This window comes from Rhincodon typus, chromosome 2 (assembly GCF_021869965.1).
Source record: "Rhincodon typus isolate 14 chromosome 2, sRhiTyp1.1, whole genome shotgun sequence".
Lineage (NCBI taxonomy): Eukaryota > Metazoa > Chordata > Chondrichthyes > Orectolobiformes > Rhincodontidae > Rhincodon > Rhincodon typus.
This window is the reverse complement of record NC_063333.1, coordinates 72,492,530-72,508,983: the sequence shown is the minus strand read 5'-3', so window position 1 is coordinate 72,508,983 and position 16,454 is coordinate 72,492,530. Positions and strand designations below refer to the sequence as shown.

At 37.9% G+C, this 16,454-nt stretch overlaps 1 protein-coding gene across 3 annotated transcripts in view; it reads right to left on the bottom strand.

The window, feature by feature from the left end:
* Nucleotides 1-16,454, bottom strand: part of LOC109919150 (calcium-binding mitochondrial carrier protein Aralar2) — a 222,699-nt gene that overhangs the window by 89,180 nt on the left and 117,065 nt on the right. For all 3 annotated transcript variants that reach the window (XM_048617775.1, XM_048617779.1, XM_048617785.1), the window contains exons 5-8: nucleotides 10,635-10,781; nucleotides 9,089-9,227; nucleotides 8,411-8,504; nucleotides 7,381-7,459 (exon numbers count right to left, since the gene is read on the bottom strand). In XM_048617775.1, the coding sequence (XP_048473732.1) occupies nucleotides 7,381-7,459; nucleotides 8,411-8,504; nucleotides 9,089-9,227; nucleotides 10,635-10,781 (459 nt within the window). The remainder of the gene's footprint in view (nucleotides 1-7,380; nucleotides 7,460-8,410; nucleotides 8,505-9,088; nucleotides 9,228-10,634; nucleotides 10,782-16,454) is intronic.

The following is a 16,454-nucleotide window of genomic DNA, read 5'->3' as shown; positions in this document are numbered from 1 at the left end:
AGAGCTTTAAAAGTGGCACTTACTCACTATCTTTTATTTAGAAGGATCATGTTGAAGAGCGGAGTATTGCAACTGCTGAAGGACAGCAGTAATGCTGATGATTATGAGTTGATCCATAAAACTGAACGTGTATTTCCACCATCTCCATAAAACTGCAGAAGTGTACAGGGTGGGAGAGTGAAGAGAAGGCAAGTAACCAGGGTAAAGAAAAGACATCTGAGAATGCCCTAAGATCCCCCTCAACAGATCAGAAAGGAAGGTATTGAGGGTGAAGGTGAAAATCAAAGGCCTATGTGTTTCCATTGTAATAAGATGGGATATTTTTGTTGAGAATGCTAGAGCTGTGCAGGAAGTCCAAACAATTTATTGAGGTTTATAACATTGTAACATACAGTCAACACCTGGGAAGAACAAACAACTAGAAGGTCTATTTAAGCAACTACAGTTCACTGACTTAGTAATAAGTCTAGCAAACAGTAAACTGCAAAAGTGAGGGTAACCTAACCATGACATGTAATAGGTAAGGGCAAGTGATGCCATAAACTGTATAAGTGAAAACTGTGATTGAATTCCTAAAGCTGTATGGGAAATTATGAGATTTTAGGGAATGTTCAGGTTGTGTTAGAAATTTGCAGCGAACTTCAGAACAATAACTGTACCTTTAACAGATTTGCTACAGAAGCAATCAGTGATATCATAGTCAACACATTACCAAGGAACCTTTCAGAAGCCGAAGGCAATCCTATTAAATGAACCAGTTTGGCTGCCTCTACCTTTACAAATCTTTTAAAATGGCAATTGATGCTAGTGACTTTGGAGTAGTGCAGTCTTATTGCAAGATTATGAATGGGAATAGAAAAGCCAGGGGTGTATTTTTCAAACTATTTGTACTAATATCAGATGAAGTAATCTCGAGTGGAAAAGGAGATAAGGGGGAGCAGGTGCATATGGTCTACTTGGAGTTTCAGAGGCACTTGATAAGGTCCCAGATTAGAAATTAAATGCACGGGATTGGAGGTAGAGAATACAGCCAGACAGGAAACAAAGAATAAGAATCATCAGGTCTTTTTCCGAGTGACAGACAATGCTTATTGGAGTATTACAAGGAGCAGTGTTAAGACCCCAGCTGTTCACAATGTATATTAATAATTTAATTGAGGGAACTAAATGTAATATCTCCAAGCTTGCAGGTGACACAAAGATAGGGCGGGTGGGTGACCTGTGAGGAGGATGCAGAGACACTTCAGTGTCATTTGCACAAGTTGACTGAGTGAGCAAATGCATGACAGATAAAGAATAATGTGGATAAATGAGAGGTTATTCATATTGGCAGTAAAAACAAGGAGGCAGTTTAATATCTGATTGGTGATAGATTGGGAAAGGAGGAAGTGCAATGAGACCTAGGTGCCCTTAAACACCACGTGCTGAAAGTAAGTATGCACATACCGCAGGCACTGAAGAAAGCAAATAATATGTCGGCCTTCATTGCAGCAGGATTCAAGAAAGGAACAGGGATGTCTTGCTACGATTGTACAGGGCTTTGGTGACGTCACACCTGGAATATTCTGTGCAGTTTTGGTCTCTTTATCTGAGGAAGAATGTTCTGGCAGTGGAGAAAGTGCGACAAAGGTTTACCAACTTAATTCCTGGGATGGCAGGACAAACATATGAAAAAAGACTGCATCACTGGATTTTACAAGAATGGGGGGGGGGGGGGGGGGGGGGTGGGGGGGGGGGGGGGGAGTGTGATCTGATAGAAACATGCAAAATTCTAATAGAACTACACAGAGTAAACGCAAGAAGGATGCCCCCGGTGACTGGATAGTCCACGACTAGGGGTCATAGTCTAAGGATATTGGGTAGGACATTTACAACTGAGATGAGAACAAATGTCTTCACCTACAAAGTAGTGAGCTTGTGGAATTCTGTGTCACAGAAAGCATTTGAGGGCAAAACATTGTATGTTTTCAAGGAGTTAGATATAGTTCTTGGGGTTAAAGGAATCAAAGGGTATGGGGTGAAAGCCAGAAAAGGATACCAGGTTAGATGATCAGCCATGATCATATTGAATGGTGGACCTGGTTTAAATGGCTAAGCTGCCTACTCCTGTTCCTATTTTCTCTTATAAATCATTATGTAGGATTGTTTGAATAGAGTTTATTGATTCAACCATTTAATGTAAAATTGGTCATGTATCTGAAAATGATAATGTAATAGATGATCTATTATTGTGAATGTAACTGTGCTGGAATACATTAAGAATTTGGGAAATAAATGACAAGAAACTGTTTAATTCCTGTAAAGCACATGAATGAGTCAAATCTGAACTGATATTCGGACTTCAAATCTCTATCATAAACAGCACTTACATTATATCTGTGTTATGTTCTTGTAACATACAACATTTATGCAAAAGCATGATGGCAATTTAAAATAGTCATATTAATATTTTAGTCAAACACATTAACATGCAGGGAAGAGAGGAATATGGACCAGGTGCAGGCAGATGGAATTGGTTTAGAATGGCAACATGCTCAGCACAGACTTGGTGTGCCAAACTGCATGTTCCCGTGCTGCACTGTTCTGTGCTATGAGCTTGAATTAATGTACTTTTCATGTTGTATTGTATAATGTGTCAGTTTACCTGATAATGGAATTCATTTACAATGATATTTCATTTCCTTTAGCTTTGCAACGTAAAAATTAAGTGCTGCATATTTTGACAGTTGTGTAATAGAATGTTACCTTTTGAAGAGGTGAGAGGAAGAATTAGAGATTGTGAGGTACCAAAAATCATGACAGTTGAGAAAATTCTGCCCAACAACAGCCCGTTTATTTGTTGACATGAAAGCGAAAGAACTGCAGATGCTGTGAATCAGGAACAAAAACAAAGTTGCTGGAAAAGCTCAGCAGGTCTGGCAGCATCTGTGAAGGAAAAAACAGAGTTGTACAGTGTTAAAAAGCTGCAAGTGCCAGGGCAACAGAGGGAAACTCCCAATGTCTGTAGACAGAAAGCAGCCATCTCTCCACACTGTCTCCCCATGTTTTAAATAGACAGGAAAACAAGAATGCTTAAAGGAAAGAATTCTAATGCAAAAGACGTATAACCATCACCCTTTGGACAGCAGCATGTCATCATCCCGTAATCAAAATGACTGAAAAAAGTAACGTTCCATCTTGTGATCTGGACTTATGATCTTCAGAATTGTGTTTACCCTATCTATTTTCATTTTATGTGTTAAACCATTTCTCTTTTTGTCTATCTTAATAATAAATGTGTATGGATGTGTCTTTGGTGTTTTTGAAGGGGTATAGTTTAAGTTGCATGACCATAGACTTTTTTCACTATTCTTGTTAAAGTTAAGTGTGCTATAATAGTTATTTTACTGTTACTGATGAAACATGGTATGAAGTGCTTTTAATTGGCAATTTGTATGGTTTCAATGGGACTTTATACATTTTGAGTCTTCAACTCCCCAACCCCAGGGAAAAGACACTTGCCACTGATTCAGCGACTAGCACTGCTGCCTCACAGCACCAGGGATCCAAGTTCAATTCCACCCTCGGGCAAATGTCTGTGGAGTTTGCACCATCCCCCCATGTTTGCATGGGTTTCCGCCAAGTGTTCCAGTTCCTCCCACAGTCCAAAGATGTGCAAGTTAGGTGGATTGGCCATGCTAAATTACCCATAGTGTTCAGGGACGTGTAGGTTAGGTGCATTAGCCACTGGAAATGCAGGGTTACAGGGACAGGGTAAGGAGTTGGGTTTGGGTGGGAACCACTTCGCAGGGTTGATGTGGACTTGTTGGGCTGTTTCCACACTGTATGGATTCTATTAAAAAAAAATCACCTTATCTATACCCCTTATGATTTTATAAACTTACATAAGGTCACTCCTCAAACTCCTACACTCCGGTGAAAAAAGTCCCAGCCTATCCACCCTCTCCTAACTTAAACCCTCCATTCCCAGCAACATCCTGGTAAATCTTTTCTGAACCCTCTCTAGCTTAATTTCCTTCCTATAACAGGGCGACCAGAACTGGATACAAAACTCCAGATTAGGCCACACCGACATCCTGTGCAACCTCAACATGGCATCCCAAATCTTATACTCAAAGGTCTGAGCAATGAAGGCAAGCGTGCTAAATACCTTATTAATCACCCTGACTACACGTGGCACAAACTTCAAAGAACTATGTACCTCAATTGCTAGGTCTCTCTGTTCTACAGCACAATGTTACGGGATTACTCTCACCATGGACGGATGCATATTTTTTATTATTGTTTCGTGCAATGTTGACATTGCCAGCAAAGGCAATACTTGTTGCTTATCCTGAATTACCCTTGAGAAGGCAGTGGTAAACCACTGTACTTTACCCATTGTCCATATGGTGTAGACACACTCACAGTGTTGTTTGGAAGGAAGTTCGAGGAGTATGATCAAGTGACAGTGAAGAAATAGAAATATTGTTCCAATCCCTAGGATTGTGTGGGGCTGGGAAGAGATCTTCCTGGTGGTGTTGTTCCCATGTACCTGCAGTGCTTGTCCTTCAAAGTCCTGGACATTGACAGTTTGAAGATGCTGTCGAAACAGCCCAGTTGAGGTGTAGCAATGAATCTTGCACATAACATACACTGGATCAATAGTGGAGGGAACAAATGTTTGGGCTCGTGGATGAGGTCCCAATCAAGCTTGATGCTTTGCTCTGGATGGTGTTAAATTTCTTCAGGGCTGCTGAAACCACACTCATTCATGTAACTGAAAGTCTTTCATCAAATTTTTGATTATTGCATTGTAGAAAGTGGACAGGCTTCGGAGTCAGTAGTTGAGTTACACACCACAGAATTCGTAGCCTCTGACCTGGTCTTGTAGCCACACAATACTTGTATGGCTGATCCAGTTCAGTTTCTGATCAACAATAACTCCCCCAGAATTTTGTTAACAGAGTATTCAGTAGTATTGATGCCACTGATTATCATAGGAACGTGGTTTGATTCTCTCTTGTTGGAGATCAGCATCATAATGACACTTGTGTGGCATGACTGGTAATTGCCACATATTAACTCAGGCCTGAATGTTGTCCCAGTCTTGCTACGTATGGATACAGATTGCTTCAGTGTCTGAAGAGTTGTGAATAGTACTGAACATTGTGCAATCATCAACAAACATCTCCAGTTCTGACATTATGATGAAGGAGAGTCATTGATGAAGCAGCTGAAGATGGCTGAGCCTAGGACACTACCCTGCTGAACTAGCAATATTATAAGGCTGAGACACATGCCCTCCCACAACTACAACCATTTTCTTTGTGCAGAGTAAATTTGCAATGAATGGGGAGTTTAGATCTGAATCCCACTGCTTTTAATTTTGCCACGGTTTGATGATGCCATGCTCAGTCAAATGCTGCTTTGATGTTAAGGGCAGTCACTCCCAACTCACCTCTGGAAGTTAACTCTTTTGATCATATTTGGATGATGGCAAGAATGAGATCAGAAGCCATTCTCTTAGAGGAACCTAATTTGGGCATCAGCGAGCAGGTTATTTGCTGTGTAAGTTCTGCTTGAAAGCACTATTGAGAATTTCTTCTACAATTTGGTGACAATTGAGAGTAGGCTAAAAAGCTATAATTTGGATTTGCCCTGCTTCTTGTAAACAGGACATGCCTGGGCAATTTTCCATATTTTCAGGAAGGTGCCAATAATACTCAGGACACAGCCAGCTCAGTCAGTCCTGGCTGGTAAGCCAGTTCTGGTAATAAGCATTGAATTCCTGCTCCCAGAGTACATTCTGTGACCTTGCTACTAAGGGCATCTTGCAAGTGGTATTAATTGTGGAGGAGTACCAATGCATCAGCTGAGGGAAGGTTGTGTGGTGAACAGCAGAAGCTTTCCTTGTCTATGTCTCACCTGGTGCAATGAGGCTTCACAAGCCCTGATTAAATGTTCAAATTTCCAGGGCAACTCCCTCGCAAATGTATATCATGTGTTACCACCTTTGGTGGTCTTCCTCTGAGAGAGAGAGACACACACACATCTAAAGATTTTGATGCAGAAGTCAAGACATGGGCTCAAAGATATGTTTTTAGTGAATACAACTATATGAGGCTATTGCTTAAATGATCTGCGAGACATCTTCTTCTAATTTTGGCATAGGCTCCTGTAAAAAGGAATTTACAGTATCAATTGGGCAGGGTACACGATGATCATTTCCAATGCTTGTGTTGATGCCGATTGGTCCATCCAGTTTCGTTCTTTGATATATTTTCTCAGCTCACTCTCCAACACTCTTCTGACTACAATCTACAAGGCATAGGTCAGTAGCAACATGCCCTTCAGTTTGCTTGAGTGTAGATGCCCTGACATTCCACGCACAGTGATCAGCATGCTGATGCCAAATGCAGCATTAACTTCCAGCTCCAGAAGTCAATACCACACATGGACCTCCAAGATTACGTGGAAGAAATGAAAATAGAGGAATCACTGATCAGTAGTGTGACAGAAATCCCTCCACTTGCTTGGATGATTGCAGCTCCACCAACATTCAAGATGTTCAACATCATGCAGGATAACACAGCCTTCTTAATCGGCATCTTATCTACCATCTTAAACATTCACTTTCTCCATCACTGACAGCATCATGGCACCAGTCTGTCCCATCTACAACATTCATTGCAGCAACTCACCAAACCTCCTTGAATAGCCTTTTCAAACCTGCCATCTACCAAACAAAAGGACAAGAGCAGAAGATGCCCAGAAACAGCACCACCTGCAAGGTTCCTTCCAATCACACATAACCTGACTGGGAACTATATTGCCATTTCTTCAGTGTCGTTGCAATAAAAACTTGAAACTCGCCTCCTAGCAATACTGTGATTGTGCCTGCCCCATATGGATTGAAGCAGGCAGCTGACCAACACCTTCTGAAGTGCAATTAGGGGTGGGCAGCAAATACTGACTTTTCCAGCAAAGCTCACATCCCAACAAAGATGACAGAAAAAAGCAGGTAGTAGAACAGAAATCAATATTTTAATTTAAATGCCAAATGCATTAATGAAAAAAATGGTGCATTTGTGTATCTGCATGCCATTATATCAAAGAGTTAGAGGCTACCTCTAATACTAGAAACAGATTTGAAATGATAGATTATTATTGGTTTGGAGTGGAAAGAAATATAGGCATTTCTGTTTCTAATCTAGTTTAATTAACAAATTATTAACAGTCAAATTAAATACTATTTTAGCAACAATATTTTAGTTCATAAAATTTCAAGTCAGAAACAGGTCAAAGTTTCAACTCAGCTACTAACTCTGAAGCTTTCTACAATGCAATAATCAAAAATGTGATAAAAATGTCCTGTATAATATCGTGCAACCCTCTCACCGTAGATTCTCTCAGGTAATACGGCAAGATTCCTTCCCCATGAGGTGCTATTCTTTTAAGGTCTGCTAATGTGATGTATCTATAGAAAAAAGAAATTAGAAATCTTATGTAGAGGAATTAACAGTTTACCATTTGTTACAAATCAAAGACTTGGACTTCACACATCAAGAGCTCATGTCGCATTTGCGAGTGCAAAGGTCAGTGCCATTTTCCTTAGATAAATGGAGAAGCAGGCTGAAATAAGAAACTAATATCAGCAGTGTTACAAATAAAAAGTTAATAGCTGCAATAGTGCAAAAATGTGAAAGAAATTTAAAATAATTAAAAATACGAAGATAAAGTTTAGAGAAAGATTGACAGATCACAATGAAAAATAGGAAAAACTTTTATAACACATATAAGCAAAATAACAGTCAAGGGACAGAGGTAGAACTATAACAGAATGATCAAAGAAAACCTATAGAAATTACTGTGCATTACTTTTTAAATTCAAACTAAAGGGTGGAAGGAGAAGTTAGGATCCACTGCTTTAAAATTTCAAACATTAAAATAGGTTCGACATTAAATTATTCAAATTTCAAAAGCCTTGTGTGACGGTACATTTGTTAGTAATTACTGAAGATGGAAAATACTTCATGATAATCTATCAATCTTCACAACATACACTTGATCACCATTAAACCCATAAAATTTTTATGTCAGAAACAAAAATGTGATAATATTACTATTCAATATACTTCTCAAGCAATAGCTTAAGTAATTGATTAATTTCAATAGTCAATAAATTAAAACAATTAAAGTGCATAGCTGTAAGCCTTTCTGCTCTTTATTCCACAGTTGTATACCAAGTGGGTGTGTGTGGCCTTCAAATTTCAGTTTAAATTTTGGTGAAATGCAAAAGACTTGTAAGTAGAGGTATTTCAGCATCATCTGTGCTCTGTATATGAACATATTCTAACAATATTAAATTTAATAGATAAATATAGTATTTTTAAACACCAAAAACAGTACATTGTGGCTTCCAACTCACCCAGTTGAGTTATTGAGACTTGATAACTGAAATAAAATATCAATTTCCATAGGTGTCACTTGACCAAGTTCTTGTGCAGCAAGAGTAAATTCCTCTGAAGAAAAACATAACACAATATATTGCTCCATTATTTAATATTAGGAAGCAACTGTGCCACTTGACAATATATCTTCTACTTTTGGACATAGAGTACTAATCAAATGTGAGTCAGTGCAAAAAGGGTATGTGGAGATTTGCATGCCTTTGTCTGAATAGGTCTAACTAATGACATTTTTTTAGCTGAAGTAAAAATAAACAGTTGGTCAAATAAGGATGATTAAGATCTCAGCTCAAGTATATAGGGCATCTTACTGTACAGTAGTTTAAGTTACAGAATACTTAATCTGTACCATAAAGCTGTTTTATAAAGTACCAATTTGGATGTCAGCCTAGTTTGTTAAAGCCTTTAAAATCCCCATGTATCTGACTCTGGCTTACTTAAACTTTTAAATTGAAATGAAAGTAAAAAAACAACAAAGTAGTTTAAAACAGATTAAAGAGCTAGAACACAGTAGTCAAAGGATGTGCCACAGACTAAGCCAGGAAATCAGTTACTGATTTTTTTTGTTAAAAACTATGCATATCTTTCCCCCCTTTAAACCTGGGAAATATCCGGAAGGCATAATCAGAAATCCTAACCTTTACCAACTTTCATAATTCTACCGGAGCCAGCTATAGTATGGTAGACTCCTATAATGAGCTCCATGTTGTTAAGGAGAGAGTTAAAACCATTATAGTAGGAGAAGCTGACTTGACGGTTTGGAGAACCTCCAGCTGCCTACAAGTAATAAAGGGAAACAAAAATAGCAAATTTTACTTATGTAAAGTCATTCACATCTTTTGTATAAGAAACACATCTGTCAAATGCTTCTTATACACAACAGACAGTTACTTAGGGTTAACAATATTTAAATAGTTTAAACTGACCTTATCCACCACAAGTTTCTACAACAACTGATTATTAGCAGAACATAATCCATTTCTTGAAAGTTAAAAAAAAACACATATGCATACTAGGAGCAATTTACAACAGCATTTGTCTTAGTTTATTGCATTTGAAAACTATTCGCTATAAAATAGACAATTTATTACAGGCATTGCATATTTGCAAATCTCCCAACTAACAAGGGACTTTGAGGGGGTGGGAGAAGTGCAACTCATAGCCATTCTTTGTACAGTCAAAATACAAGCGGTCAGGATTTGAAAAGGCATTTCACCTTAACCTCTCCACTGGCACGCAAGGCCTACCTGATGCTGTGTGCCCAAGGCTGCTTTATTGTACAAATTAGGATCCTACACTAATTGTCCTTAAAGGTGCTTAAAAAAATCATCACAAAATTATTTAAATATTATATTGTTGTGAAGTTGGAAGAAGTCCATGAACTATTCCGAGGCTTAAATAAAAACAAAATGCTGGACAAACTCAGCAGGTCTGGCAGCATCTTCCAAGAGAGAAATAAATTTAATGTTGAGTCCAATGTGACTCTTCAGAAAAAACATCCTTCTCAAAAACCCTCCTGTGGGCCAGCTCAGGTACAGAGGGTGGCCAGAACTGACTGGACCTCATTTTTTAAAGAATCCAGGACGGTTGGCCTCATAGTAACCACATAACCACTGCTGATTATCATAAAAACCCACCTAGTTCACTAATGTCCTTTGTGGAAGGAAATCTGCAATTTTTACTCTGGCCGACTCAGAGTAGTTTAGTTCAGTCTTAACTGCCCTCTGAAATGGACAAGCAAGCCAACGAGAGATGGGCAATAAATACTGGTGTTGCCAGCATGTACATCCCATCAATGAATGTTTTAAAAATCAGCATTTTGCTTTGGGATGCCCTTTTTGCAGCTTAATGCTTTCATCGAAATGACACCTAATGCCAACTTTAGTATGGGCCTCAGACCACCATATTAATCAATGCCTCATTGATTTCCTGCCTGCTTCGAGTACAATTTCTCACTCAGTCTCACAAGAGACACTTTAAAAACTATTTGTAAAAAGTATTTTGTGGAAAATAATTTCACTGAATTCATTATTTTAAAACATTGCAGAGGCCTTCGTTGTTGAACATATGACTGTAATCTTCACTGTTGAAAGTATGACTGTAATCTATGAATACAATTGTTTGTATTTATATTTTTTAAGCATTCCACAGAATGTGTGCACTCAATATAATGATGCAACTTACTGTTACTAAGGATTGTTCCACAAATTGAGTCAGCATGTGTGGGCGAACAGTGACCATGATGTCCTTGAAATCCATGACAGAAATGCTGCCGCTCTTATTTGTATCCCTCTGCATAAAAGCCTGCCTTGCATGTTCCTGCTGTAATTCCTGCAAATTCAGAAAATAAATTTGAATTAAAATTTGCTTTAAAATTCTGGCATCTATTTCCGTTTTGTGCATCAAGTGAGATAACACCAGGATGAAAATGAAGTTAACTGTAAATTTGCAGGTCTCTCGCCAAATTTGATCAGAACATACTAACACAGTTGGCAAATTAATACGAGAGTTTCAAGTCAACTTCTCCGAACCATGAAGTTGATGGCTAAATTTCAGCTTCTATATATAAAGGACAGATTCTCAGATGACAACATTATAAAGTCTGATAGGCCAATGTTTCAAAATTCATCACTCAGAAAGAATCATAGCTGGGAAGAGAGATTATACATTCAAAACATCATAAAATGAGACCACTTTATTGAACTCTGAAACAGAAAAGGGATAATCATAGAAATTGCTGGAGAAACTCAGCAGGTCTGGCAGCATCTGTGGACAGAAAGCAGAATTAGTGTTTCAGGTCCAGTGTCATTTCTTCAGAACTGTTCGTTCATATTAAGAAGGGGCAATTCTGGATCTATTTTTAAGCACTGAAGCTGGACAAATGGAAGGAGTATAGTGATAATAATTCAACTTGATTTAACTTAGTTATGAAAAAAGACAAAAATAAACCAGGAATATACATTCTAAATTGAGGAAAGGCCAGTTTCACCAATTTGAGGTGCAATTTTGTAAATATGAACTGGAAGCAACTACTTGAAGGTAAGTCAGTTTCAAAGCTGTGAAAGGCATTTAGGAGGAGATAGATAGAGAAGGTTCCAAGCAAATATGCTCCCATGCAAAGAACTGGGATTTCCAAATCTAGGCAACCCTGGCTGGCAAAGAGTAGAATAGGGTAAAAAAAAGGGAATCTTTTTACAGGAAGTAAATTACAGAAGCATTCAATGGTGGTAAAAATGAAGGAGGTCATTCAACCCATCATACAAACCTGGAATAGGAGTAAGGGAGACCATTTGAGACACAAGTATTCTCCTCTGTTCAATAAGATCATGGCTGGTCTGTTTGCATTTTGAATGAACTTTCCCCATCTAACTTGATGATGTTTGATTCCCCTGCCTAATAGGCATCTATGTCTGCTTTAAAAATATTTAATGACCCTGCCTCTATTAACTTCTGAGGCAGAGTTCCACAGTCACACAATCTCAAGAGAAAAAGAAATCCTCATTTCTGTCCTGAAAGTATATCCCTAATTTTAAAACAATGGTAATAATTCTGGAATCACCACAAGTGAAATCACTGTGAATCACCACAGCAACCCTGTCAGGACCATTCTTGCGTCCTGTTCTATGTCTTCACAATATATTTTTTATCCAATCTTGTTGTCATCTACAAAATCTGCTACCATGCCTTGGGCCCCCTCATCTAAGCCGTTAATGTAATTGTAAAAAGTTGATCCCTGCAGGCTTCAATCATCACATCCTGCCAACCAGACAAGAACTGAGTCAGTGGGTTCAGCATGGGTTATTCCATTTCTGTGGTTGGAGAATACATCTCCACACAAAATCTGATCTGTGGAACAAGGGCTATGCAATGAGGTCATGGATACTGATACCTTTGTGGAACCTACTCTGGAAGGCTGAGGTGAGGTACAATACTCTCTCCATGGGGCAACATGGGTGAACATAGAGCAGACTATTGGTATCCTCAAGAAATGTTCCAGCTTTCTGGATCAGTCTGGTGGAACAGTGCAGAATGTCCCAACAAGGATGATGCATCTTGTTCTGCGTAGCTCATCCCAGTGCAGTAGTCAGGCAACACTTCCCAAAATGAGGAGGAAAATTATGTCCAGAATCACAACAGTACATTTGCTGCTGGTATACCCACAATGCCGTTCAGAGGGAGTTCCAGGATTTTGACTCAGTGACATATAACAAACAATTAGTCAACTGGGACATTGAAAATTAATTTAGTTGGATTAGAGGCAATGCCAACAGTCTCATTTTCTCACTGATGCAAATACTCGATCCCCGGCAAGCAAGCCAGAAAACCAATAGTTAAATTGAAACTGAGTTGTTAATGGGCCCATCACATGGCCAATTGCACATGGACACCACACTAGCATTATGCCAGTATATGTCACTATTGTTTGAACCGTAATGAAGATACAAAATGGTAAGTGCAAGTTTTATGATGTGTAATGTTGCTAAGCAAAAGTACACTCATAACCGCTACGGCAAGAACCACAAATCCATGAGAAATGCACTATGAATAAAGCTACTGGAGAAAAAAAGGGAAGAATGAATATAAGTATTTCTTAAGTATATGAAAATGACAGGTAAGTGAGGACCAGTAAGTCTATCAAAGTGAGGCCATACCATGATGTCTGGATCATCCTGGCCAAACATCTAATCCCATCTCTGATCACTGTTTGCACATTTTAAGAAAATACTGCAATGCAATATAAGAATGGAATTAAAGAATGATCAGTAAATTACCAAAATTAAGAGAGTATTTTTAGGTGATAGGTATAAACATTATTACATTAATATGAACTGTATTCCTCAGTATAGTTACATAAATAATACTTGTATATTTTATCACCTCAGAAAATATATTTTGTTACATTAAAACGTAGTTGCATTTAGTCTGCTGAGGATTGGTGGATGCAGTGCCCTCAATCATAGGTTAGCCATACGACATAACATATATCTACTAGTAACAAAAAGAATTGCTCCACTTAAATCACTGTGCTTCAAACTAAAAAAACATATTTATAGGAAATATGATGGGTAGATTAATGTATTAGGTTTATAATGTAAAGTTATTTCACTCCAGGTTTTTTGGTTCTAAACAAATTCTGAACATTGCTGACTAAGTGAATTTTTGACAAATTAATTAGTGTTCAGTCATTCATTTTAAAATATGATAAAACAAGTCATGTTAGAACAGTTAGCAATGAAAGCAACATAGCACCTTGTTCTTTCAGCTTTGGGTGAGGACTCATTATCAGTAATTACATACAGTGATACTGTTTAGAGAGCAGAACATTTTATAAATGTAAATACAAAGGAACCTTTTCGGAAGAGAATAGAAAACTCAACTTTCATGTACTCAATAGGATACAATAGAAATTCAAAGAATGAGAGAGAAAATATCTTGTTTGATATCAGTCTATTTTGTGGATATACTGCCCACAGATCTGGCATGCCAGTTGTGAATTATTTTGCAACTGTGACTTAAAGCAGGACAAAAATCTAAGAAGTAAAATGTTATGTTGCAAAACTGTACATGAAAAGCATTAAAACAAACCATCTGGTCCAAGTTAACTATGATATAAAGACAATTCACATTTCTTGAATAGAAGGGAAAAAAAATGGCATTAACTGGGTCCCCTGCTGCCTTAGGTCTCAGGTCTAGACATCACATTAATGAAACTACTCCAGTAAAAGGTCTGGAAGCCAATGACCATAAATCCCCAATATAAAATTATTTAAACTGCCACTTGAAAGTTTAGAAATAAAATACATGTTAAAATTGTTTTTAAAAACAATTTAAATATTTTCTCTGGTTCCAAAGTCTATTTATTTCTTTCATTTTAAGAAGCATTAATGATACATGCTAAACAAAATATACATTACTCTGATACTTTACTACATCTAAATATTTTCCCAATTACCTCCAGTAATTTCAACAAAAGCTATACAAGAAATGCAATATAAGTAGCACTAAAAGTAAGCAGAGTTTCTTTAAGAACAAAATGCAATTTTATTACAAAAAAGATCAAACACAAGAAACAAAATCAAGCTATTTAAATATAGAACGCAGTTTGAAACCTCTTAAGACAGCCAGAAAAACAAAGAATCAGCAGGCCAAGCAGCATCAGAGGAGCAGGAAGGCTGACGTTTCAGGACTAGACCCTTCTTCAGAAAGGGTCTTTTCTGAAGAAAGGTCTAGGCCCGAAACGGCAGCCTTCCTGCTGCTCTGATGCTGCTTGGCCTGCTGTGTTCATCCAGCTCTACACCTTGTTATCTCCATCTGTCAACTTCACTTCTTCTTATCCTGTCTCCTTCATTTGGCAATGTATATATGGGAACATGCGTGGGAACATGCCTTGTACAGGTGTAGATTTAAATGACCGGAAACATTACCAATTTGAATATTATAAATATGACCCAAGAGAACATAGTAAAATTCTAAATCTAAAGGGCTTGTAAGACAGTGCTTATGTACAAGCGCACATTTTTTCAGTCTTACTGATTGTTACAGTGATATTCCACATGGATCAGTTGCTTCTACAGTGCTACTTGCATGGAAGTTCAGATATTTGGCCCAGAGACATCGGAAAGAATGCAATGTACTTTCATCTTAGTAGTGTTCATCTAGGAGGGGGATTTTGCAAGTGTTGACCTAATGTCCTTGACTTTAGAGTTGGGTTCGGAAGGTGCTGTTGAAGAATTCTTGGCTACAGGGTGCAATGTATCTTTTCACTAATACTAAGATGAAAGATGGCTGATTATTTTGAGAGTGTGGATTTTAAAACAGTTGCACATTGGGTTGGTTAATTTAGTGAAGGATTTTTAAAAAAAATCCATGTCTGAAATACCTTTCAGAATAGTAACCTAATCCAGTTAAGTATGCGAGAGCAGGGAACCCCTGGAGGGTTAATGAAGAATTGTTTTACAATGGTGATTTACAACAGGTAGGTGAAGATTGATGGCCATTAGCTTGTTTTTGGTTCAGGATAATCAAGAATTGGTTTTAGTTTGAGAAGTCCAGAGATTAAAAGTTTTGGGCAGTTTGGAAGCGACCTGACTGGCGTCAGAAACAAATATATTTTGTCTCCTAAAAAGGAATATAGGATAGTTCAAGGAAAACACAGTTACTTTAGCATAACAGTTCAGTTTGTGAAACGTGCATACTCAGAAGTATTCTGATAGAATTCTGCAGATTATCAGAAGCTGTTAAAGTTTAAGCTCTCCGTTTTGCAAATATTCATGTAAAAAGACTTCACAGTTCACAAGGAAGAACTTGGAAGAATCAGTTAAGTTGAAATGAAAGATAAGAGATGGAGTGGTGATTTCTCTGGATCTGCATCTCTATAACAGATAGAGTTGGAAACCAGGATGATTCTTTGTCTTTCTGGCTGTCTTAAGAAGTTTCAAACTGTGTTCTATATTTAAATAGCTTGATTTTGTTTCTTGTGTTTGATCTTTTGTGTAATAAACTTATATTTGGTTCTGAAAGAAACTCTGGAGCCTTGTGTGACTATGTTTCAATGAATGACCGCCATGTTAACTAAAGTTTTTTAAAAAATGATGTCAAGCCAGATTTAATTATAGGATCTAATTTGTCCATCAACAATGCACATTTTGTGGTTGGTTTGCTCGCCGAGCCAATTCATTAGTTCGCAGACATTTCGTTACCCTGCTGGGTAACATCATTAGTGCAGCCTCTGATGAACAGGTAACGAAACGTCTGTGAACTAACGAGCCGGTTCGGCAAGCAAACCAATCACAGCATCCACAACCCGAGCTACAAATCTACTCAAGAATCTTAAATACACATTTTACCTAGATCATGCTGCACATAATCACAGGCTCCTTCTGAACGTGAGTTGTTGAAAATGGTATTGAATGTCATGAAATCACTACTGAGCATCTCAACTTCTGAACTTAGAATGTAGAAAAGGCCACAGCACAACTCTGGAGCAGGTGGGACTTGAAACCG